A 25,751-nucleotide genomic window follows, 5' to 3' on the forward strand; every position below is an offset into this window, starting at 1 on the left:
CTGATGGCGGTGCTCTCAGGGGTCACTGTTCCTGTGCTGGGACCTCTCCAGTGACAGGGCTGACTAGCAGCCATATCTGAGTTTCCATCAGTATGGCCCACACTGTTTCCTCCACCTTGGTGATTCCCTGAGACCTCACCCCATCTAATTTTCAGTCCCACCCAACCTGTTTGCAGTGGCTTTTCCATATGAATGGCCTGACCTTGCTCAGGTTTCAGACTTTGCTAAAATCTTTCAAACAAGCTGCAGCTGGTATCAGCATGCCCCAAACTGATCAATAAAGAGCCCAAGACCCTGCACTAGCACCAGCCTGCCTTGCTTCACAGCTGGCCTCACCTGGGCATCTCTAAGCACCATACAAATAGCTCCTGCAGGATGGCCCAGGCAGTGGCTAATTTTGCACCTCTCTGGAGGCCCTAGAGCCAGTGCACCTGGTGGACAGCTTCAGACCATATCAGATTACAACACTATACATCCACAAGCAACATACTCAAGAGGCAGACTCAGTGAGCACCAAAGGCCCACTGAAGCAAGTCCTGCTCCATAAGGGTGTTTCCTTATGTACAGTAGCTCTCCCACTGTACTTGCAGCTGGTCCTCACAGCCAATTAGCCTAGAGATCAATTTCCTCCCAGTGATGCCAAAAGCAATCAAGGCTCAAATATTAAACTGTGCACACAGCCCACAGAGGAGTGCACCTAGAGTGCCCAGCTCAGGTGACTGAGAGGCTGAGCCACTGGGCCCTACAAGACACCTACTACATAAGGCCACTCTACCAAACCCAGGAGACATAGCAGCTCTACCTATACATAGAAACAAACACAGGGAAGCAGCCAAAATGCGGAGACAAAGAAACATAGAAACAAGCAAACTATTGGATAAAGAATTCAAAAGCATAGTTGTAAGGTTAATTAAGGATCTTTATAAGACTTTCAAGGATCTAAGTGAGAATGTAAAAGACAAGAAAAAGGATCAGGCAGAAATTAAGCATACATTAACTGAAATAATTTACAGGGATTCAACAGCAGAGTAGAGGATTCCAAGAAGCAAATCAACAAACATGAGGAAGCAAAAAACACCCTAGCAGAAGAGCAAAAAAAAAAAAAAAAAAAATAGAATCCAAAAAAATGAAGCTAGTGTAAGAAGCCTCTGGGATAACTTCAAGCATACCAATTGCATTACAGGGGTGTCAGAAGGAGAAGAGAGAGATAAAGATATTTAGAACCTATTTGAAGAAATAATGACAGAAAACTTCCTCTACCTGGTGAAAGAAATAGACTTATGTGTCCAGGAAGTACAGAGTCCCAAACAAGAGGAACCCAAAGAGGTCCACACCAAGACACATCATAATTAAAACTAGAGGCCCGGTGCACGAAATTCATGCACTGGGGGTGGAAGGGTCCCTCAGCCCAGCCTGCACCCTCTCACAGTCTGGGACCCCTCTCTCCTTACTGCCCACCTGCTCACTGCTCCTTATGCGCTTGGCTTGCTGCTCCTTAGTGCTGCCACGGAGGCGGAAGAGGCTCCTGCCACCGCCACTGCACTTGCCAGCCATGAGCCCGGCATCTGGCTGAGTGGCACTCCCCCTGTGGACCGCACTGACCACCAGGGGGTAGCTCCTGCATTGAGCATCTACTCCGTGGTGGTCAGTGCACATCATAGTGACTGGTCATTCCTCCGTAATGATCACGTAGGCTTTTATTATATAAATGCCAAGGGTTAAAGACAAAGAGAGAATTTTCTCTTAAAGTCAGCAAAAAAAGCATTAGTTAGCTACAAGACAGTGCCCATATATATGACTGTTGGCTAACTTCTCAACAGAAACTTTGCAGGCCAGAAGGGAGTGGCAAGAAATATTCAAAGTGATGAATAGCAAGGACCTATAACCAAGATTACTCTACCCAACAAAACACTCATTTAGAACTAAGCATTAGATAAAGACCTCCACAAAGAAAAAAAAAAAAGCTAAAGGAGTTTATCACCACCAAAGCAGTATTACATGAAATATTGAAGGGTATTCTGAAAGGAAGGAGGAGAAGGAGGAGGAGGAGGGGGAGAAGGAGGAGGAGGAGGAGGAAGAAAGAAGAAAGAAGAAAAAAGAAAGAAGAAGAAGAAGAGGAGGAGGAGGAGGAGGAGGAGGAGGAGGAGGAGGAGGGGGAAATAAAAAAAATATGAACAAAAAAAGAAAAAATATGAACAATAAAATGGCAACAAAAACATATCTATCAACAACTGAATCTAAAAATCAAAATAAACAAACAAGAAATCTAATGAACAAGATAAACTAGTGAATAAAATAGAATCAGAGGCATGTAAGCATGAAACAGACTAACGAATCTCAGAGGGGAAGGGGGAAGGAGGTTGGAAGAGATTAACCAAAGATTTTACCTGTGGACACAGATAGTAGGGTGGTGAAGGCCTGGGGCAGGGCAGGAACTGGGTGGAGGGGGACAATGGGAAGAAAAATGGGGATCTCTATAGTACTCTCAACAATAAAAACTAAAAAATAATGAGTAAATAAAATAGGTATTATCAAATCAAATCAATCCTATAAAAAGGAAGATGCTTGTTCACTGGGGAAAAGTATTGTGAGATACTGAGCTCACCTATCATCTCAGATACAATCTGCTAACCCGATGAGAATAACAGAGCATCAGTGCATCAACATCAAACTTCAGAGCAATTTTTACCCATGGTTAGGACAAGGCTTTCAAAAGGCAAGAAATCTTTTGTCTTATATCATGGCAAATAGGGAATTATGGTTTTAACTTCCTTTATTTTAAGATACTAGAGGACTGGTGCACAAAATTCGTGCACGGGGCGGGGGGGGGGGGGGGCGGGGAGGGTATGTCCCTCAGCCCAGCCTGCACCCTCTCCAATCTGGGACCCCTCGAGGGATGTCCGACTGCCCATTTAGGCCCGATCCCACGGATCGGACCTAAACGGGCAGTCGGACATCCTTCTCACAATCCGAGATTGCTGGCTCCCAACTGCTCGCCTGCCTGCCTGCCTGATTGCCCCTAACTGCTTCTGCCTGCCAGCCTGATCACCCCCTAACCACTCCCCTGCCAGCCTGATTGATTTCTAACTGCTCCCCTGCTGGCCCAATTGCCCCCAACTGCCCTCCCCTGCTGGCCTGGTACCCCCCCAACTGCCCTCCCCTGCTGGCCTGGTACCCCCCAACTGCCCTCCCCTGCTGGCCCGGTCACCCCAACTGCCCTCCCCTGCTGGCCTGGTCGCCCCCAACTGCCCTCCCCTGCTGGCCTGGTCGCCCCCAACTGCCCTCCCCCTGCTGGCCTGGTCATCCCCAACTGCCTTCCCCATAATGGCCTAGTCGCCCCCAACTGCCCTCCCCCTGCTGGCCTGGTCGCCCCCAAGTGCCCTCCCCTGTAGGCCTGATTTTCCCCAACTGCCCTCCCCAGCTGGCCATCTTGTGGCAGCCATCTTGTGTGTTGGCGTGATGGTCAATTTGCATATTACTCTTTTATTAGATAGGATGTTGAATAATTCAATGTAGAGAGAATAATTTGAGAGGGAAAGAATTAATGGTGCTGGAAATGGATGTTCACATGTAAAAGAGTGATATTGGAGTCCTATCTTAAACCATTCACAAAAATGAACTCGAAATGAATCAATGACCTAAATATAAGAGCTGAACCTAAAAACTCTTAGAAGAAAACATGGGCAAAAGTCTTCATGACCTCTGAATTGTTGTTTATGTTAACAAAATCATAAACAACAAAGAAAAAAATAGACAAAATGAATTCATTAAAATGAAAAAACTATAGCCCTGGCCAGTGGGCTCAATGGTTAGAGCATTGGCCTGGGCACTGAAGGATCTTGGGTTTGATTCCCAGTCAAGGACTAATAAAAGGGTGAATTTTATGGTATATGAATTATACCTCAAAAACAAAATCAAAATCACTAAGAAAAGCTAATAAAAGTTATTTCCTATCCCAAAGTCTAAATATCCCTGAATCATAATCAAGTCTTGATAAGGTAGCAAATTTATTAAAAAATGTAAAACCCAGAATAAAAATACCATGTATAGCTATTATTTATTGAGAAATTACTCTTAACCTGAGACTCTAGTTTTATATATACATATTATCTCATTTAACTCCTCACAAAAACCCTGGATGATAGACTAAGGTGATACAGTTATTAATCAGCAGTTTTTAACCCAAGTCTGATTCTAAAGCCTATCAATTTAACCCCTAACAAGTACCAACTCTGAGCATTGTAAAATTCAGGTAATCAATAAAAATATATGTATATTATTGAGCAAGAAATTTACTTAAATGGGTAAAGTTTTTGGGTCTAATCCTTATCAGACTAATTAACCTCATAGAGTCACATACTAAACCAGTGACAGCGAACCTATGACATGCATGTAAGAGGTGACACGCGAACTCATTTTTTTGGTTGATTTTTCTTTGTTAAATGGCATTTAAATATATAAAATAAATATCAAAAATATAAGTCTTTGTTTTACTATGGTTGTAAATATCAAAAAATTTCTATATGTGACACGGCACCAGAGTTAAGTTAGGGTTTTTCAAAATGCTGATACGCCGAGCTCAAAAGGTTCGCCATCACTGTACTAAACCAATAAATGTTAAGCATCTTGTTTAACAAATCTCTATTTTTAAAGAACATATAATCTACTGGTAAAATGCAACTAAAACAGATAAAAATAGTCCTAAATATAAAAAACTCTAATTCCCAAATTCTATGGTATAGAATTTACCTATTTTAAGTTCTAAAATAGGTAAGAGACAAAGGTAATCTATACTTTTTATTTATATCACAAACCTAAAATAAAGCCCACACTTTCTTACCTAACAATTTCAGTGCTATTTTATTAGAATTACTACATCAATTCTACTTTTAAATAAAACGTAACACATTTATTTAAATATTTTAAACTTAAGGTCATATTGCAAAAAGCGTCACGAGCCCAACTTTGAAGAAAGCCATACTGAAATAAATGTAAAAGAATGTTACCAATACTTATGTCGAAACTACTTCTGTCTATACATCAGTTAACTTTTCAAATTATTACACACTTAAAGTCTAAAAGAACAGAACACACAATTAAGATTTATATCTGTGCCTTGCCTTCAAAGAAAATAGTGAAAATAATTTTAGACGGAACCTCACAATGAATTAATGGAAGACACCAATTCAACAGGGAAGCTCCAATGTAAACATACTAATTAATCCATGTGCAAAAGAATACCCAATAATTTCTGGCTGAAAAGTTAATATATCTCTAGTCTCTTTTCACAGATAAGGAAACTAAAATTTCTAAAAGGTGAACTAATTTGCTAGTATTACAAAACCTAAGTTCACAGGGTGTGAAATCGAGCCATATACTTAAAACTCCATACAGATAGCTGAATAGGTCCTTAGGTAAAGAAATCACGTTTTGTTTTATAATGCTGCTAACAACCTACAAATAGTACCAAAAAAAAAAAAAGTCCAGTCTTAAATAATTTCTCAAAATACGGCAAGAGAAAATTAGTTCTAAAATGTGTTTAAAATACTAGGTCTAAATTTAAAATATAATGCAGAGAGAAACATTTTAGGATAAAATATCATTCCCAACAATATATTTCCTTACAAAATAATGCTACTACTACTTACTATGTTGCTTTAGCACTGCCTTGTACTGTTATAGTCAGAATAGGTATCCAAGTTCCTCTATATTCAAATGCTGGTAGTAAAGTAACACCTCCACCAATCCCCAACATTCCCGGGTTAGCTGGTGCTGAGACAGTGCCACCTGCATTATTGTTTCCTTTTGGATTAAGGGATGAAAACAAAGATACCATGTTACTACTTAATTACAAATCAATAATATTAAATACCTGATCAATTTTTTTAAATTATGTTATATAAATGGATATTATACAAATAAATGAAATTTATCAATCCTACTTTGGCTATTAGAGAGTATCCCTCTTTCATCAAAGCACCATTTCCTTTTTTCATATAAAAGGTACTAATAAGTAAAAATACAGACAAACTTTATATCTTTCATTAATCACTTTTTATCAGAGGTGAGAATAAAAAATAAAAAGCCACTGATCAGACAGTAAAAAGTGGAAAAGAAGGGAAACAAGAAGACATTGATTGCCAAACTTAAATCAAGTTCACCTGTTTTGTTAAAAGAGAGATTAAAAGATCTCCTAACAGAATAACCAGACTCTTTAAAGAGAGACACCAAATGAGGTATCTTCTAAAATGAAGATTAGCATCTAAACTTTTGTTATGTGATTAGAGTAACTAAGCATATATATCAGAAAACATATTCTGGAGAGAAATAAACACAGTTGCCTCTGTGAACTCAAATTATTCTTTAAGTGTCTTTACACTCATATATAAAATATAAAATATTATAAATGAATATAACAAAATGTTATAAAAAGATATAATACATTTAAGTAATTAAATTTCTCTAGTCAAGGATATCTATAAAACATCTTCTCAGACTAGTGATTACTGTAAACTGTGACAGAACATAAAAATGAAAATATGAATGAGCCTTTACCAGCTTGGTTTGCGGTAGCAGGATTTCCAGTAGGAGGGACAAGAAACAATGATTGGATAAAAGAGCCCAGTGCATTCACAATATCACGAAAAACCTTGGTAGAATGTTGTTTCATATCATAGGACTGACAAAATGACCTGTAAAATAATTTTAAATGTTTCTGGAGAAAATGTTTGGACATATTAAAATATTTAGACTTTTTTTATACTAAGTAACATTGATAAATCAGTCTCACTACTATACTTAAAACTTCATATTTGAGTGTTTTTACGAACTTAGGATGATGGTTCAGATTGAGGTTAATGTTCTTAAAAAATTACCTTGGCCATGTTAACTCAGTAAATTCGGCTGGTGGCAATTACTAACACACTTTTTACCACCTCCCAGTTATTTTCCACACCAACACCCCAACCCCTTCATATACACACAATCCACTTTTTGTGTTTAGAAATCATTAATATTTGGAAATAAATACTTAAACTCTTCCTACTGGCATAAAAACAAACCTAGACATTTAACAAAATACTGCTGAGGTTTACCTTAATAGCTGAGGCTGCACACAGAGTCTGTGTATTGATTCTACTGCAACAGCTCGTAGCCACTGTGGTTTATCTGCATCCAGAAATTTCACCAGAAGTGACAGAAATATCTCACATTCAGTTACCTAAAAAGTGTAAGATTTTTAAATAATATTTCTTTCAATCTAAGAATTATAAATTGCATTCTTGTTCTTATCTTATTCCTATGGACAAACCAATAAAATCTTTTAATTTTAAATAAATTAAAACTCTTAATCGGGAGTGGAGAAAAGTAGTTATAAAAGGAAAAGCTAACAGGAAAAAAATCAGTGTCTAAGTACATCCCTGAAAACTCACAAGAGTGATATGCTAACGTGGTTAATCGTTTATCCTTATTTTTTAGAAAGTACTATGTAGGTATCAAGATTAGTATCTATGGCTTAAGTCCAATTGTTGCACGAAGATACTTCATTAATTCCATTATACTAGCATGAAGGGTGATGAATGTTTCTGAATTCCTATAGTCCTTTCCTAAGGATAACAGTCAAGAAATAAGTGATACTTAAGATGAAAGCATCCTGGTGGAAATACTAATACATGGATTAGAATATTTAAATGCAAGCATGGGATTATTAGTGATAAGATCTTCTGTTAGAGAAATGTATGTGAAGTAGAAAATTAGGTTAGACAAGCCAATTTATCCCCATTCATTACTTTTTAAAAGCAGAAAGTCAAAGGCAGGAGAGAGAATTAGCCATTTATAATTAAGTTTCATAAATTCCTTAAAGTTATCTTCCTTAAAAATATATCTGAGCATGGAGCCTAAGTGATTCAAAGGGCAGAGAGGACCTAGCTCAGATGTTAGAAAGTGGAAAAAATATAGTATACTTGACATGATGTATCTGTCCCAACACGACTGGGGCATTCTAATTTCCTCTAGTCAGTACAGATACATTAACAGAACTAGCCTTTGAAGATCAGTTACCTTCACCCCTACTTTTCAGAACAAGATACGCTGGTGAATTTAGGGGAAGAACACTGAGTTTCTAGTGTAGTGGTTCCCAAACTGTGGTCCCTGGGACTATTTCAGGGGCTCTGCGAGGTGATATTTATTTTCCTAACAATACTAAGGTATTACTTGCCATTTTCAATGTGCTGACATTTGTACTGATGACACAAAATAATGGTGGGTAAAAAATCAAAATAACAAAAGTAAAATATAAATTATCATTTTATTAAGTCTGACCCATAAGTGTATGTCTTTTTAATTTTCTATGTGGCAAAATGGGAAATACCTATGAAGCACTATTGCTGTATATCAAAGCACAATGGCTGTCTGGAGGAAAGAACTGTGCCTAGTCACTTTTTTTCCTTATGCAACTCCATTTTAACCAAAAGAGCAATGGCAAACTATAACTATTCAGACTTGTGGGTATTAAGACATTATTTCAAAAATTAACAAAGTAAGCCTATCACTTTTAGGGGAAACAGCTGACAGTATTTATTGCCAATAATAAAATTCAAGCTTTCAAATAAAAAGTAGAATTTGGAGAAACTTGTATCTGCCACAAAATCTTGATATTTTCCTAATCTGATAAATGATTGGTGATATTAACATGTAATTCTGGTACCATATAAAGTGCTAAAATATTTACACAACTAAAATAAGTAATATTCTAAAATTATGCATGGTAAAAGATATAACTGAAGCACAAGATGAATCAATGAATTTTAATGTAACAGAGTATGAAAATGTCATTAATATGATTTCAGACTTTACACTTCAAGTGTCACTGGTCTGGCTTAGTGTGGTATCAAAGAAAAATATCCACCATTATCTGAAAGGCCATTAAAATAATTCTGCCTTTTCCAACTATACATCTTGGTGAAGTCCGATTTTCTTCATATGCTTTGACCCAAACAAAAGAATGAAAATAGGAGATATGAAAATCCAGCTATCTTTATCAAGCCAGACATTAAAGAGAATTGAAAAAAATAAAACTGCATTTATTTCTTTGGAAAATATAGGTATTTTTCATAAAAGTAAAATTCAAAAAAGTAACATGTAGTATGGGCTTTAGTATCATCTTAGATAGTTTTTAATACAATAATGACAGAAATAATCCACATAAACAAAAGCTCCTCAATATTTGTTATGAATATAAAGGAGTCCTACAACTAAAAAGTATAAGAATTACTACTCTAGTATGTCCTCTAAAAGATGTATCTTTAAACCAGATAATGAAAACAGAAAAATAAGAGGGTAGCATTCCACATCAATCACATACCTCACCCCACAACAACCATACCTCTAACTTTTGCCCTTGGAGAAACTAGAATGTCTGAATTTTCCCATATGTTAAGTCTAATGTAAAAAATTTTAACACCAAGGAAATAATATTTTATATACTTCTGAAGATTCATCTTTGCAAACACAGTCCTAGAGCTGTCTAATTGTTGTGAAAGGAAGTTTTACCAGTTGGTTATCACCCCCAATTGATGAGGAAAGTACAGAAATAGGCCTTTCTCTTCCTTGAGGCAGTAACATTCAATCTTTCCTGTAGCTGGCTGTACTGTTATTTCCCCATTTTTTTAGCCCGCCCCCCCCCCCCCCCCCCGCCCCAAATCAAGGAGACCAAAGTCAAAACATGAAGAATATAGGAGCAGAACAAGAAACTTGCACTGGCAGACTTGGAGAGGGGAAATAATGAGAACTAAGAAACAGTGTAGTAGTGCCGAAACGGTTTGGCTCAGTGGATAGAGCGTCGGCCTGCGGACTGAAAGGTCCCAGGTTCGATTCCGGTCAAGGGCATGTACCTGGGTTGCGAGCACAACCCCAGTGGGGAGTGTGCAGGAGGCAGCTGATCGATGTTTCTCTCTCATCGATGTTTCTAACTCTCTATCTCTCTCCCTTCCTCTCTGTAAAAAATCAATAAAATATATTAAAAAAAAAAAGAAACAGTGTAGTAATAAAATGCAGTGGGGTTAAGAGCATGGGTTTGGCGGCTTAAAAGAATTGCTTAACATCCCAGCACTGCAGCTTATAAATGATATAATCTCTGCCCCTAGTTCCTGACACAATTTCCTAAAATCCTTGTATATAGGAGTGCTAGGAGCATCTTTTGTTCTAAAATCTGGGCTTTGCCCACCCCACCTCAACCCCCAGTTCCTGATACAGATCTCCTAAAACCCTTATGATGTCCTAAGTGATAGGAACATCTGACAGAGCTCCTAAATCCATTGGAATTTTCTGGGTGATAGTAGCATCTTTTGCTCTAATGAGGAAACTTTTAGTGGATGCCAGAAAGGAGATGGTTGCCAGAAAGACCAAACCATAATTAGAAGTGTGGTACTTTCAGACCTACCCCCAATTATCTGGAGAGGGGTGGAAAGTGATTTAATAATCGATGCCTCCATGATAAAACCTGCATAAAAATCCTAAAAGCATGAAGTTGAGGAGTTTCCAGGTTGGCGAACACATCTACATGCCAGGAGGGTGGCACACCCCAACGTCACGGGGACAGAAGCTCCTGCTCTCAGGACCCTTCCAGATTACACCCTATGTATCTCTTCATCTGCCTGGTCATCAGTCTCCTTTAAAATATCCTTTGTAATACATCAGGAATACAGGTTTTCCCTACTATCCCAAGTAGAGTTCCTATGAAATCTTTTGTAAGGCTTAAAACAAAGGGTACCCCTACTTATCAACAGTTCACATTATGCCACTTCGCTTTTACAAAAGACCAACATTAGTACAGTACTGACGGTTTTTGTAAAAGGAAAAATCCTTTACAAATGTCTTTTAGTTAATGGAAACAGGTACTAATGTAAGTGAAGAAAAGTGAAGTGGCCTAATGCAAACTTTTAGAAAGCAGGGGATACCTCTAGTAAGTAAAATGTTTTTCTGGGTTTTGTGAGCCACTCTAGCAAATTATTTTTACTAAATAGGGTATTTTTACTTCATGAGAACATCCAACTTATAGCTATGTATGACAAAAGTTGTGGGTTACCTGGTGACCCACTACTTATGGATGAAATGTAAGACTACTGGCTGTCAGACAATTGGTCAGTGTGAGGGGGAAAAGTCCCCACTTGTGGTGTCAGAGGTATTTTGAGTATGAGGTAAAACACAGTTCTTCATTCCTAGACGTCTGTACATTGGTCAGTTTGACAGTGTCCCATAAGTCCCTTAGGGTCTCTTAATTCTTTTTTCTTTTGTTCCTCTGACTTGACAATTTCAAATAGCTTGTCTTTAAGTCTGCCAGTTTTTTCTTCTGCTTGATCCAGCCTGCTGTTGATCCCTTCTAGTGAATTTTTCACGACCATTATTATATTCTTCAGCTTCTGAATTTGTTTGGTTCCTTTATAGTTTCTTTGACTTTGTTCATACACTATTTTTCTGATTTCATTTAATTGTCTGTGTTCTCTTTTAGCTCACTGAGCATCTATAGGATCGTTATTTTAAATTTTTTGACAATAACTAATCGATCTCCCTTTCTTTAGGGTCAGTTTCTGGAGATTTATTTTGTTCCTTTGATCAGGCCAATGTCTTCCCATTTATTTGTATGCCTTATTATTTTCTGTTTAAATTTGGGCATTTGAAAATATAGCTAACACTGTTACTCTTTATAAATTAGTTTTGTACAGAAAAGATCTTCAGCCCTAACCAGTTTGGCTCAGTGGACAGAGCGTCGGCCTGCGGACTGAAAGGTCCCAGGTTCGATTCTGGTCAAGGGCATGTACCTTGGTTGCGGGCACATCCCCAGTAGGGGGTGTGCAGGAGGCAGCTGATCGATGTTTCTCTCTCATCGATGTTTCTAGCTCTCTATCCCTCTCCCTTCCTCTCTGTAAAAAGTCAATAAAATATATTAAAAAAAGAAAAGATATTCACCAATCAATCTAGCTAGAAATTTTGGGGTCCCCCAAACCTTTTTTGTTGATGTGTCTCCTCTGGGTTTGTATGTGTAAACAATAATTTCAGAGCTGAAGAGGTTTGCCTGTTTCGATTCAGGAGCTCCCCCTGGTGTATGCCTGGAGTACTGCAGTCTCTGGTGCTGCAGCAAGCCATAGCCCTTGCCTTTGTTTTCAGCAGGGCCACGGGCATCCATGGGTGCTGTCAGTGCTTCAAGAATTAGGTGAGACAAAAAACAGTCCCTTGGGCAGAATGCTGGTTAGACATTTTATCCTTCTTTCCCACCTGAAGGAGAAGCCATAAATTGGAAATTTTCTCTTGATCAGGCCTTTGCTGTGCTGTGTCAGGAATGGGATGAGGTATAGCAGGTAAGTCAATGAGCTTTCCTACCCACTATAATGAAACTCTTCTTGGCCTTGCACTTGCCTGGAGTGCTGTAATCTCTCAAATGGTTTCTGAAGTTCTCAGAAATGCAATCCGGTCTATATATTGTTGTTTAGTCAGTGTTCTCCAGGGGGATGTCATTCTGGCTTACATTTTTTCAAAGTTCCTTTGTGGATTGAAATAGACTATAAATATTAATACAGAAAATATAATAGCTGACATGTAAAAACTTTCCATCTTTGGACAAACTAAGCTACATTTCACTTCTTTTCAGCAAATTCCAATTGAACTTACAAAATTTCTGAATTAATGTAAAGCCTCACAGAATTTATCCTCAATTAAATTTTTACTTTTCAATTAGAGTTTATATTCAATATTATTTTATATTAGTTTCAGGTATATAGCATAGTGGTTAGATAATCATATACTTTATAAAGCGGTCCCCTGACATTTTAAGTACCCACTTGTCACTGTACAGCAGCGGTTCTCAACCTGTGGGTCACGACCCCTTTGGGGGTCGAACGACCCTTTCACAGGGGTCGCCTAAATACATCCTGCATATCAATATTTACATTACGATTCATAACAGTAACAAAATTACAGTTATGAAGTAGCAACGAAAATAATTTTATGGTTGACCACAACATGAGGAACTGTATTAAAGGGCCGTGGCATTAGGAAGGTTGAGAACCACTGCGTACAGTTATTACAATGTTACTGACTATACTCCCTATGCTGTACTTTTACATCCCTGTCACTATTTTGTGACTACCAATTTGTAGTTCTTTTTTTTAATTTTAAAAAAGTTATTGATTTTAGAGAGAAAGAGAAATGGAAAAAGAAAGAGTGAGAGAAGGAGAAACATCAATTTGTTGTTCCACTTATATATGCATTCATTGGTTGATTCTTGCATGTGCCCTGACTGGGAATCAAACCCGTAATACTGCTGTATTGTGACAACAGTCTAACCAACTGAGCTACCTGGCTAGGGCCAATCTGTAGTTCTTAGTCTCTTCACCTTTTTCATCCAGCCCTTCCAATACCTCCTTCCCTCTGGCAACCATCAGTCTGTTCCCTGTATCTATGAGTCTGTTTCTATTTTGTTTGTTCATTTATTTTACTCTCTTTAGATTGCCTGTATAAGTAAAATCATATGTCTTATTCACTTAGGTCCATCCATGCTGTCACAAATGGTAAGCTTTGATTCTTTTTTATGGCCGAGTAATATTCCATTGTATGTATGTACCACCGCTTTTTTATCCACTTGTCTATTCATGGGCATTTGGGTTGCTTCCATATTTTAGCTAGTGTAAATAACACTGCAATGAACAATGTGCATATACTCTTTCTAATTAGTGTTTTGGGTTTCTTGTCCCCCTCCATTTTAATTGTATATAATTAGACAACAAAGTTTTGGCTTTACAATTTAATATTATTATAGGAGATTACATCAAATACCTTACATGTTGCAGGAAATACTGACTGTAATTTTTAAAAAGTTAATCCTTACAGAGAAAAAGGGACTATGGAATAATTAAGTTCATAAACTTAGGTACCCAAAGTTCATTTATATATTATTAGTTTTGGTAGAACAAAAAGTGACCAACCCAACAATTATGAATATACCAAAAGACTCTTAAACTCTTGGACCCAAACTCTGATAAATTATAGCATCCCTAAATAGCAACACATTCTTAAATGATTTGATTTTCGATAGATACTTCTAAACAATGCATTACATATATCAGTGTGCATTACAGATGTATCCTCTGTGGCCAGAAATATTAAATAACTACAAATGCTTATAAAGATTATTTCTGAATTCATTTTGCAAAAATGGATTTGGAATATGAAAAGAAAACCTATAATGAGTATATCATAAATACAGAAAAAAACTTTATTTAAAAAGCTCTCCTTAGAATTTAATATAAAAACTATCTATACTATCCATTAGCTTGTAATGTGATTGCTAACATTTGGTACATTGACTGCTCACTGTAGGTGATAAACCAATCATTTTTGTTAATTAAGACTAAGATTATAAATGCTAAAAAATTATACAATGCTGAATTTGACTTAACCTAAAATTTACAAGAAATATAATACACCATTTTCCCTGACAAGTATTTGAATGTTTAAGAGTAAGCCACCACATTGATAAAATTATGATCAGAACTATCACCCATAAATTTATGCAAAATAGATACAATAGTGAACTGGAAGTTGAAATTGATTTCTAATCATAAGAGTTCACCAAATTGCCCTAACCGGTTTGGCTCAGTGGATAGAGCGTCGGCCTGCGGACTCAAGGGTCCCAGGTTCGATTCCAGTCAAGGGCATGTACCTGGGTTGCGGGCACATCCCCAGTGGGGAGTGTGCAGGAGGCAGCTGATCGATGTGTCTCTCTCATCCACATTTCTAACTCTCTATCCCTCTCCCTTCCTCTCTATAGAAAATCAATAAAATATATATTTAAAAAAAAAAAAAAAAAAAAAAAGAGTTCACCAAATTTTTAACTTCTTAATTTGTGTGTGTGTGTATGTATGTATGTATGTGTATATATATATCTATATATATATATATAGATATATATATATAGATATATATATAGATATATATATACACACACACACACATATATGTAATAGTAAAAAATGAAAACAATAAATTGAAGATACTATAATTTTAATTTTCATCAAGTTATAATTAGCTAAGAAACTAAATTCCAAAGTCACAAATCCTATATTGCCTTCAGATAATACGCCATGACTCTCCTTAACATTCATTAAAAATACTATTTAAACATGGAAAGATTCAAGAAAGAATAGAATGAGCCTTATAGTATCTAGGAGAATATTTATAGGTACTCATAAGAAAAAGTCTGCTTAGCTGAAGTGAAAACGCTAAATATACTATAACAGATCATCTTCTAAAAAGAGCACTGCCGCCCCGCCAGGATGGCTCAGTGGTTAAGCATCGACCTATGAACCAGGAGTTGCAGTTCGATTCCGTTTCAGGGCACATGCCTGTGTTGTGGGCTTAATCCCCAGTGTAGGGCATGCAGGAGGCAGTTGAACAATGATTTTCTCTCATCAATGATATTTCTATCTCTCCCTCTTTCTTCCTCTCTAAAATCAATAAACATATATTTTAAAAAATAAAATAAAGAGCACTGCCTATAATAACACACAAAAATATATATGAAAATTAGTACTTACCAAAAGACTGTAAAATTGTTTAATCAGAACAGATACAACTCTCAGCAAACGCATGCAGATAGGAAAATACGGTTTTTCAACTGGTGCAGGAGAAGATGAAGTATTGGAACCTTGTCTGAACTTTATATTTGGAGAAAAGAGCTTTATCACAAGAGGACATACTCTTTCTTTTAGGAGGAAACTAAATTCCTGGTGCTAGTTGCAAAAAAATAAAGAAAAAGAAAAGAAAAGAAATTAACTTAGTTTGTACTAAACAGCCTCACTAGTAAATAAAGTTCTTAATAATTTCTATGAATAAATTAGCTTTATTATAAGTTTATGTAGTTTATTATTTTGTTTATAAACAATTCTGAAATTAGCACTGCTCTCTGACAATGTGAGATCAAAATGATAATAATGTCAGTAAGTTTTTTTAAAAGACTCTAAATATAAAGAACAGAAGAAAGAAAATAGATTGCACAAATTCAAATGGATAAAGTATTTAAAATAGGCAGCTGAGGAGAGAAACCTTGATTAATAAAGATAGTATAGTAAGTTACACAATTTATTGATTCTTTTGTGTAAAGATAATTCCACTCATGTGCAGATGTATTAATGAACATAATATTCTGTTATACGTAGATTGTTTAAACAAAACACAAGCTGCTGAAAAAATACAATGATAAATTAGCATTTTTTTAAATCTAGAAAATCTTGCAAAGAATTCTTAAATTTACTTACAGTCATAGTATATTATGCAGAAAACATCCCCATATCTGTTAATTCCTTGTGAAACTAGTCCCATTTTACTGAAAATGTAAGGCCCAGTCAACATTTAATATCTAACCTCAAATATACATTATTTTGTTGTTTTAATCATTCAAATATCATTTAGGCTAAGAATAATGACACAAACATAAATTTCATCCTCTAACCCTTTAATCTTACAAAAAAAAAAAAAAAGAAATAATAAGGCACAGTGTAATTCATTTGTTCAGAATCACAAATTTTTTAAAATGTATTTTTAAAACTCAGATTCATTCAAGAAAAACAATTAGAGGGAAATATCAGATTCATTAGAGAGAAAAATACAGATAAAAAGATAAAAATAAATGCTCAACTGGTATGGCACAGTGGTTGAGTGTTAACTCATACACCAAGAGATCACTGGTTCGATTCCTGGTCAGGGCATATGTCCTCGTTGCTGGCTTGATCCCCAGTAGGGGGAGTGCAAGAGGCAACCAAATAATGTCAATGTTTCTCTCTCATCGATGTTTCTATCTCTCCCTCTCCCTTCCTCTCTCTAAAATCAATAAAAAACATATTTTAAAAGCCTCTTATAATCTCAACTCCTAGAGATAAGTTAGTCATTGTTAGTTCCAAATTAATTCCTTCCAAATTTTTATATTCATTTCAATGTACTTTTAAAAACTTTATTGAGAGTATTACAGATGTTCCCCTATTTTTCCCCCACTGCCCCTCTCCCCTAGGTTCCCAGCCTGTCCCAGGCCTTCACCACCCTATTGTCTGTGTCCAGGGGCAATGCACATATGCATATAAGTTCTTTGGTTAATCTCTTCCTGCCCCACCCCCCTCTTCCCTCCAAGATTTCTCAGTCTTCCATGTTTCCATGCCTCTGGTTCTATTTTATTCATCAGTTTATTTTGTTCATTAGATTCCACATATAAGTGAGATTATGTGATATTTGTATTTTGCTGATTGGCTTATTTCACTTAGCATAATAATCTCCAGGTCACTCCATATTATCTCAAAGGGTCATAGATCTTTCTTAAAAAAAAAAAATCTTTATTGTTAAAAGTATTACATATGCTCCCTCCCCGCCCCCCCCATTCACCCCATCTAGCCCACTCCGGCCCCTTGCCCCAGGTTTTCATCACCCTATTGTCTGTGTCCATTGGTTATGCATAAATGCAAACAAGTTCCTTGGTTGATCTCTTCCCACACACACCCTCCCCTGCCTTCCCTCTGAGATTCCACAGTCTGTTCTATGCTTCTGTCTCTGTATCTATTTTGTTCATCAGTTTACTTTGTTCATTAGATTCAACATATGAGTGAGATCATGTGACACTTGTCTTTCTCTGACTGACTTATTTTGCTTAGCATAATAGTCTCCAGGTCCCTCCATGCTATCTCAAAGGTTAAGAGATCCTTCCTTTTTATTGCTGCATAGTATTCCATGGTGTACATGTACCATAACTTTGTTATCCACTCATTTACTCATGGGCACTTGGGATGTTTCCAGATCTTAGCTATTGTAAATAACACTGCTATGAATATAAGGGTACATATATTCTTTCTGGTGGGTGCTTTGGGATTCTTAGGATATATTCCTAGAAGTGGGATCACTGGGTCAAATGGCAGTTCCATTTTCTTCCCTCCCAAAATGGGATCTTAACAGTTTAGTGATTTGAAAGTCTACTCTCATGTCTACAGTTAGTTTCTTTGACTGACAGAATTAAAGACATAATTAAGGTTATTGTCATACTTTACTAAATAATTTTCTATAATGGTTTATTTATGACTATAACAGACAAGACGTAAAAGTTTTATCTATTTATTTCCCCCCTCACTACTCAACTGATTACAACTGCGTTTCTTCCGAAATCACCATGAAATACCCCAACTCTACAGAAAGTAATCTTATTATATTCATCATGATCTCTGTGGACAAAGTGAACACTGCCTTTTCAGTCTTCATCTTAACATATCTTTCTGAAGCACTTGACTTAACTGATTACTTGGTTCATCTTGAAGCTTTCTTTGCTTTTGTCTTTTATATGTCTCACTGTATCACATTTGCTTTTGTCTTCTGTATGCCTCACTGTATCATATGCACTCCTGCCTTTCTGGCCTCTTTTATATTCTTACCCTTTTATGCTTAACCATTTAATGTTGAGATTCCTCAGAGCTCCAGAGTACCAGGACCTGGCTTCCTCGTCTGTGCTATCACCAGAGGTGATCTTTTTCACTCCCAATTACAAGCCAGTGATGTTTACATTTATAACCTCAATGTAATTAACAATTACAAGCCAGTGATGTTTACATTTATAACCTCAGCCCAAAACCTTACTTCCAAGCTCAAAATGCATAAATTCAACTAATATTTTGCAGTATCTCATTTTGAGGTACTTGAGTATGTTTAAAACTGAATAATTTATCCTTTGTAATAAAAAGTTTACCACAGAGTATATTCCATCTTAGCAAGCAGTTCACTGTTCAAGCCTTTTCCCTTACCTACAACATTTCATTGATTTATTTAGCAATTACTGGCTTACTGCTTAATATGTGCCAGGAACTATGGTAGGGAAAGGGGTTCAGGGTTAAGTTCAATTTTGTCCGCCCTTATAGAGCTTATTTTCTAGACACAGATCCTTTTTCAGGCTCACTGCTCTGGAGTATCCCTTTCCTATTCTGCCTGTTTCTCCCAACTCACTACTTTCCCCCCTTCAGGTAAAAGCTTCATGTGTTTGATTCATAACCAACTCTCCACCAGTTTGGTGCCTATGTTATTCACTCCCACACACTTTTTACACTTTTCCTTCACAGCATTCATCAAATCCATTATTCAGTTAATATTTTTCTCCAGATTAGACTTGTAAGTGCCACAGGGCCAGAATTCTATCTGTCTCATTTCACATCTGCATCCTTTGCACAAAACACATAGACCAGCACATTCTAAATGACTGGTAATTTTGGTTAAATTAGGTAAATAATTAGTGAAAGAAAACAGATATTTATCTCTTAATGAAAACTTTACAGGAGCAGATTCTAGTATATTACAAAGAATAATTCTTTTTTCCCCCCTCTGCATTATAGCAGGACGAATAAAGTAGAATAAGTCATTTGTATACACAATAAATCTGAAATTAGAAACATTTTTTCAAATATTTTCCTACAAAATCAGAAAACACAATCCAAAGTACAGAAATTTCTAATTAAATTCATGTACCAATTCATTCATTCGTTCACACGTTTATCAAACACCTGCCATATGCCAGGCACTATTATAGACTCAACAGTGAACTAAGTCCCTGCCTCATAGAGCTTACTCTCCTATAAGAAAAGATAGAAAATAAACTAATATACAAATACATATATGTCAGGAGGTAATAAGGGTATTAGCATGAAAAGTTGCCATTTTATATAAAGTGTTGGGGAAGGTTTGTCTGAAAAGTTGACCATTGAGCAAAGACCTCAAAAGAGTAAGAGACAAGCCATTTGAGAGAAAAGCATTCCAGACCCAGAAAACAGTAAGTTACAGAGGCCTGAAGCAGGAGTCCACTTGGGTCATTTAAGGAACAGCAGGAGTCGCAGCCTGGCTAAAAAGTAATGGTAAAGGGAAGAGTGAAAAGAGGTAAGGTAAAGGAATACTGAGGACTAGATCATGAAAAGTTCCATAGACCATAATTAGGACTTCCTCTTTTATTCTGGGCAAAAAGGACATCTACAGGAACATTTTTACAAAAGACTGAAAAAATCTGACCTGTTTTAAAGACTATTTTTGGATGTGGTGTAATAAGCAACTATAATAGAATGAGGTAAGTATGGATGCAAAGATACCAATTAGGAAGCTAATGCAATAATTTAGCTAAGAGGTGATGGTGGCTTGGATTAGGATAAAAGTCATATGAAGTGACTAGATCCTGTACGCATTTTGAAGGTAATGGTTTGGATGTGAAGTGTGACTGAAAAGAGAGGCTAAGAAGAAAAACTAATTTGGAATCTGGATCAACATGGGTTCAAATCCTAACTCTGTCACTTACAAACCATTAAACCTTAGACAAATTACTTAACCCTCTGAAAGTCTTAGTTTCCTCCTGTGAAAAGTAGGAATAACTGCTACTTCTCAGGCATTTGTGAAGATTACGGTGAATGTAATATGTAAGGAATTTGGCACAGTTATAGCATGTAAGCAGTCAAAAAATGGTAGCTGTTGTAACTATCATTTTATATAAGACTGTTAGATAAGTTATATCTAAACACTATTTATTCTATAATAACACAAAAAAGGGAATCATCAGTGAATATTGTTCATTATTACCCAAAGCATTGAACACTTGACTAATATATACTAAAAACTGTGAACCAGCCTGACTGGTTTGGCTCAGTGGGTAGAGCGTCGGCCTGCGGACTGAAGGGTCCCGGGTTCGATTCCGGTCAAGGGCATGTACCTTGGTTGCGGGCACATCCCCAGTGGGGAGTGTGCAGGAGGCAGCTGATCAATGTTTCTAACTCTCTATCTCTCTCCCTTCCTCTCTGTAAAAAATCAATAAAATATATTTTAAAAATAATAATAATAAAAAATAAAAACTGTGAACCATGTAATAAAAATTTCAGTCCCAACTCCAGGCCTAAAGAATAATCTACAAAAAAAAAAAAAAGAATAATCTACAATTGTGGCACTGATTCACACATTTTGTAGGTAAGAGCAAAGGATAAAATAGATGACTTAGGCAGGCAGCATGGTAGGAAAACAAGGTAGATAAGTAGTTAAAAGATCTAAATTTTAGTTCAAGATCTGCTATTAACTAAGGAACCCTATGTAAATCACTGAATCAATTTTGGGCGTTAGTTTTTAATGAGTAAAATAAAAAGTCTGATTTCTTTCCTACTGTTTCCCCTATTATCTTTTTGTATTAAAATATTTTTATTGCACAACAAATTTATTAAGCATTGACTACCTTATTCTGTTTAAAAAAATATTTTTTTATTGACTTTAGAAAAAGAGAGGAAGGAACAGGGAGAGAAACTTCAATCAGTTGCCTCCCGCACACACCCTGACCAGGGATAAACTAGCAACCTGGGTCTGTACCATGACCAGGAATCAAATCGGCAACCTTTTGGTACATAGGACGATGCTCAACCGAGCCACACCAGCCAGGGCAACTACTTCTTTTTTTCCATTTAAATTATCTAAAGTAGCCCTCGCCAGGTTGCTCAGTTGGTCAGAGCATCATCCCTTACATCAAAAGGTTATGGGTTCAAGTCCCATTAGGGACACATACAGAAGGCAACCAATCGATGTTTCTCTCTCACAACAGTGTTCTCTTTTTCTTTTTCTCCCTCCCTCCCTCCCTCCCTCCTTCCCTTCCTTCCTCCCTCCCTCCCCCCCTCCCTTTCTCTCCTTTCTTTCCCCTCTCTTGCTTTCTCCCTCCCTTCCTTCCTTCCTCTCTCTGTCTCTGTCTCCCTTCCTCTTTCTGAAATCAATAAAAACATATCCTTGTGTGTGTATTTTTTTTAAATTATCTAAAAGCATACAGCTACACATAAACAAATAAAAATCTATAACAATTTCTTTCTATTTTAAATATTATAAATACTAGAGGCCTGGTGCACAAAAATGTGTGCACTCGGGGGGGAGGGGGGATCCCTCAGCCCAGCCTGTGCCCTCTCTCAGTCTGGAACCCCTCAGGGATGACCACCTGCTGGTTCAGGACCGCTCCCTGGGGGATTGGGCCTAAGATGGCAATCAGACATCCCTCTGCAGGCCGGCAGCCCTCAGGGGATGTCCACTTGCCAGCAGGGAACAGTCCTAAACTGCAGTCGGACATCCTTAGTGCTGCTGAGGAGGCAGGAGAGACTCCCACCACCACCGCTGTACTGGCAGCCATCAGCCTGGCTTGTGGCTGAGCAGAGCTCCTCCCATGTGAGAGCGCCCTGACCACCAGAGGGCAGCTCCTGCATTGAGCGTCTGCCCCCTGGTGGTCAGTGTGTGTCATAGTGACCAGTCATTCCCAGTCTTTCTGCTATTAGAGTCAGTTTGCATATTACCCTTTTACTATATAGGACAGAGGCCTGGTGCACGGGTGGGGGCCGGCTAGTTGGCCCTGAAGGGTGTCCCGGATCAGGGTGGGGGTCCCGCTTGGGTGCCTGGCCAGCCTGGATGAGGGGATGATGGCTGTCTGCAGCTGGTCACACCCCCTTCAGGGTAGGGGTCCCCACTGGGGTGCCTGGCCAGTCTGGGTGAGGGGCTGAGGGCCGTTTTCAGGCTGGTGGGTGACTGAAGCTCCCAACCTCTCCTTTTTTTCTTTTTTTTTTATTCTGGGATTTATTTACCTTCTATGGCTGTCACTGGAACTGAGAGCCGGCTTTAGCTCTGAGGCTCGGCTCCAGCTCTGAGACCTCGGCTGCTGAAAGCAGGTATCTTTTTAAAATTATCTAAAAGCATACAGCTACATATAAACAAATAAAAATCTATAACAATTTCTTTCTATTTTAAATATTATAAATACTAGAGGCCTGGTGCACAAAAATTTGTGCACTTGGGGGGGGAGGGGGGGTCCTGATTGCCATCTTAGGCCCAATCCCCCTATAATTGAAACACTGTTGCAGCTCCAGCTCCGAGGCCGGCTGGCTGAAAGCAGGATTCTGGGGTTTGTTTAGATTCTATAATTGCAACATTGTTTCTTAGAGTGCAGCTCAGAGGCCGGCAGCAGCAGGCGGGGAACCTTGGCTTCCTCCATCACTGGAGCAAGCAAGCCTCCTGTTCGTTTCAGCTGCCTCGCTGCCGGCCGCCATCTTGGTTGGCAGTTAATTTGCATATCGCCCTGATTAGCCAATGGGAAGCGTGTCAGAGGTACGGTTAATTACCATGTTTGTCTATTATTAGATAGGATAGCTCACATACCACCTTCCCTCATATATGCACTGACTGAGAAATGCCTGAATAGACAGTATCCTGGGATTCCTTCTACTGTTAAAATTTCAAGATGCTAGGGCACTTCAACAATGTAAGATAACATTAAATTATTGTAAGTCTAAAGTCTAAGGCTGTAATTCTTCACATCTTTTAATGTGGGAAAAAATACATGGTGCTTTCTTGAAAAATATCTGTAAAAATTTTAAGAATAATTTTGTTGCAAGATACTACAAATGGCTTACTTGTAAAAAGACTTGTGGAAAATCATTCAGGACTGACTCAAGTAATTCAAGGCCAAATGTTCGAGTCATTTCTGTCATGCCTACTAGCCAGTAAGGAGCATCAGCATTAACCAATTGACAAAGATCCTAGAAAAATAAGTCAAACAATAAATAAAAATAAATAAAACATTCATATGCTGGAATAAAAGGTGTGGTTTTTTTTTTCAAAACTCAATGTTCATAAAATTTTTAAGAATTTCTTCTTATACTGTAGTTGTTTTCACTCCTTAGAAACAAAACATTGGTAATTCAAATTTTGACAAATTGTATACGATTATATAGGTAAACTTTTAAAGAATCATATAACTATTGACAATAAAATACACAGATAAATGAGTCATACAACTATCGACTATATAGAGTACAGAGATTAATGAATCATAACTATCAACACTATACAGAGTACACAGATAAATTATTAATCTAACATTCTTTTAATGAAAATCCACCTAAAATAACCATTTGATCACAAACTTAATAAAATTTTCAGTACAAATAAATTGTATTTTACTTAAAAGATTTAGTCACAACAAATAATGTAAAAATCAGGTATTTTTATACAAATTATAGTAAGTATACCAATTATTATTTAAATTTTCCTGTTAAAAGAAATTATTTTATATGACTAGTAATCCTTAAGTTGTCTCTTTTATAGTTGTGCATTTAACTCATTTTATTTCCTTAAAACATAACATTTTATCATATTAATTAGCTTCTTAATGTTTTAGAACTTTTTTGAAACACTATAAAATTTGACAATCTTAAAAATGGACACTTAAAAAAATAAATCACATAAAATTCAAAACTATATATGATAATAAAAATTATTTTTATTAACTGAAGTACCTGGAAAAGCATATATGCATCTTTAGCACAAGGCTTGAGAGTACTGACAGATCTTCTGTTACTATTGGCTTGAACCAGTGCTGGTTGTTCTATAATATCTGCAATCAAAATAATGTAAGTTTTAGGAGTTCATAATGACCTTTATATAAATCAAACACTGCATACTATTTAAAAGGCATGCTTAAAATAAATGCTTGTTTATAGAATTATAAACTTTAATTATAAGTTCAGAATATGCCTCAAAAATGAAAGAAAATTGGTAATCTATTTTATACAAAATGTCATATCACTGTTCACTGACTTATATTCATTTTAACAAGTTTAGTATCTTTACCCACACATTTGATTTTCCACGTCTCCCATTATCTAGCCCTTTTATTTCATGAATCTGAAATTCACATGATCTTTAAATGTGCCTTTAAATATTAAATAAACATATAAAAGTTTACCACCATAGTTAATTCCTTTATCATCTTAGCATCTTTAAGAGAAGTGACTGCTTGATCTGCCACAATTACTGTCAGTTGTAGGTAAGGTATCAACTTGCTAAGAGTCAGCTAGATTGGTGCTTCCCAACTCAGCACTTCTTTGAATACTAATAAAACATTATTCACTGTAAATTGACAGTCTGTTTAGAATAAATGTTGACTTAATGACTACTTGAAAAGAAAGAGGTTCTAAGTGTGTTCTACCTTATTAGAAATTATTAAATGAGAGAGCAGTCTTTAGTGATGCACAGCTAAAATTCCCAATCTAGGAATTATATTGAGGTTATGAATATATAAAACATTCAAATTGGAGAACTGCCCTGTTTTATCCTCTAAGTTTAATTTCCTAATATTTCAAACTGCTAGAATTCCAACTGCATTTCCCATAGGAAAAATGCAGAAAAATCAATATACTAAAGTCAGTGGAAGTATTCTAATAAAACAACAGATTCAGAATGCCTAAAACTAAATGTGAAAAATCTGACCAGTGGTTAATTTCAGGTTAAGTGAAATAATTATTAAAGTAGGCAGTACTCCAATAATTTTTACCAGTATTAACAAAAGAATATCAAATAAAATGAAAGACTGCATGATATCAAAAGTTTAAGAAAAAAACTATATAAAGGAAAAAGTAGTTTAATCTTTTGCTTCCTGACTATATAAAGCAAAAAGATTGCTCATGATGGTAGCACCTTATAATCTTTTCAGCTAACCATGAAAAAAAATTTGTTTTATATCTATTAAGGATAATAAATGAGGAAAAAAACATAATTTGTATAGCTAAAAGTTATCAAATTATAAAACTGTAAACAGCTTATCTGCCAGCTCTCTGAAAAGACATGTTTTTAAGTTTTCAGGAAACTTTTTAAATTAAAAAAAAGAAGTCAAAAATTACAATATATTTGATAAA

General features: G+C 36.6%; 1 protein-coding gene across 5 annotated transcripts in view; it reads right to left on the reverse strand.

Moving 5' to 3' along the window:
* Positions 1–25,751, reverse strand: part of MON2 (MON2 homolog, regulator of endosome-to-Golgi trafficking) — a 121,332-nt gene that overhangs the window by 63,176 nt on the left and 32,405 nt on the right. For all 5 annotated transcript variants that reach the window (XM_070409816.1, XM_070409815.1, XM_070409819.1 and 2 more), the window contains 6 exons: positions 24,354–24,451; positions 23,469–23,594; positions 15,588–15,782; positions 7,095–7,219; positions 6,556–6,692; positions 5,649–5,802 (listed from right to left, as the gene is read on the reverse strand). In XM_070409816.1, the coding sequence (XP_070265917.1) occupies positions 5,649–5,802; positions 6,556–6,692; positions 7,095–7,219; positions 15,588–15,782; positions 23,469–23,594; positions 24,354–24,451 (835 nt within the window). The remainder of the gene's footprint in view (positions 1–5,648; positions 5,803–6,555; positions 6,693–7,094; positions 7,220–15,587; positions 15,783–23,468; positions 23,595–24,353; positions 24,452–25,751) is intronic.

The sequence above is a fragment of the Myotis yumanensis genome, unplaced genomic scaffold (assembly GCF_028538775.1).
Source record: "Myotis yumanensis isolate MYYU_CA2020_CCGP unplaced genomic scaffold, mMyoYum1.0.hap1 SCAF_3, whole genome shotgun sequence".
In the NCBI taxonomy this organism is placed as follows: Eukaryota; Metazoa; Chordata; class Mammalia; order Chiroptera; family Vespertilionidae; genus Myotis; species Myotis yumanensis.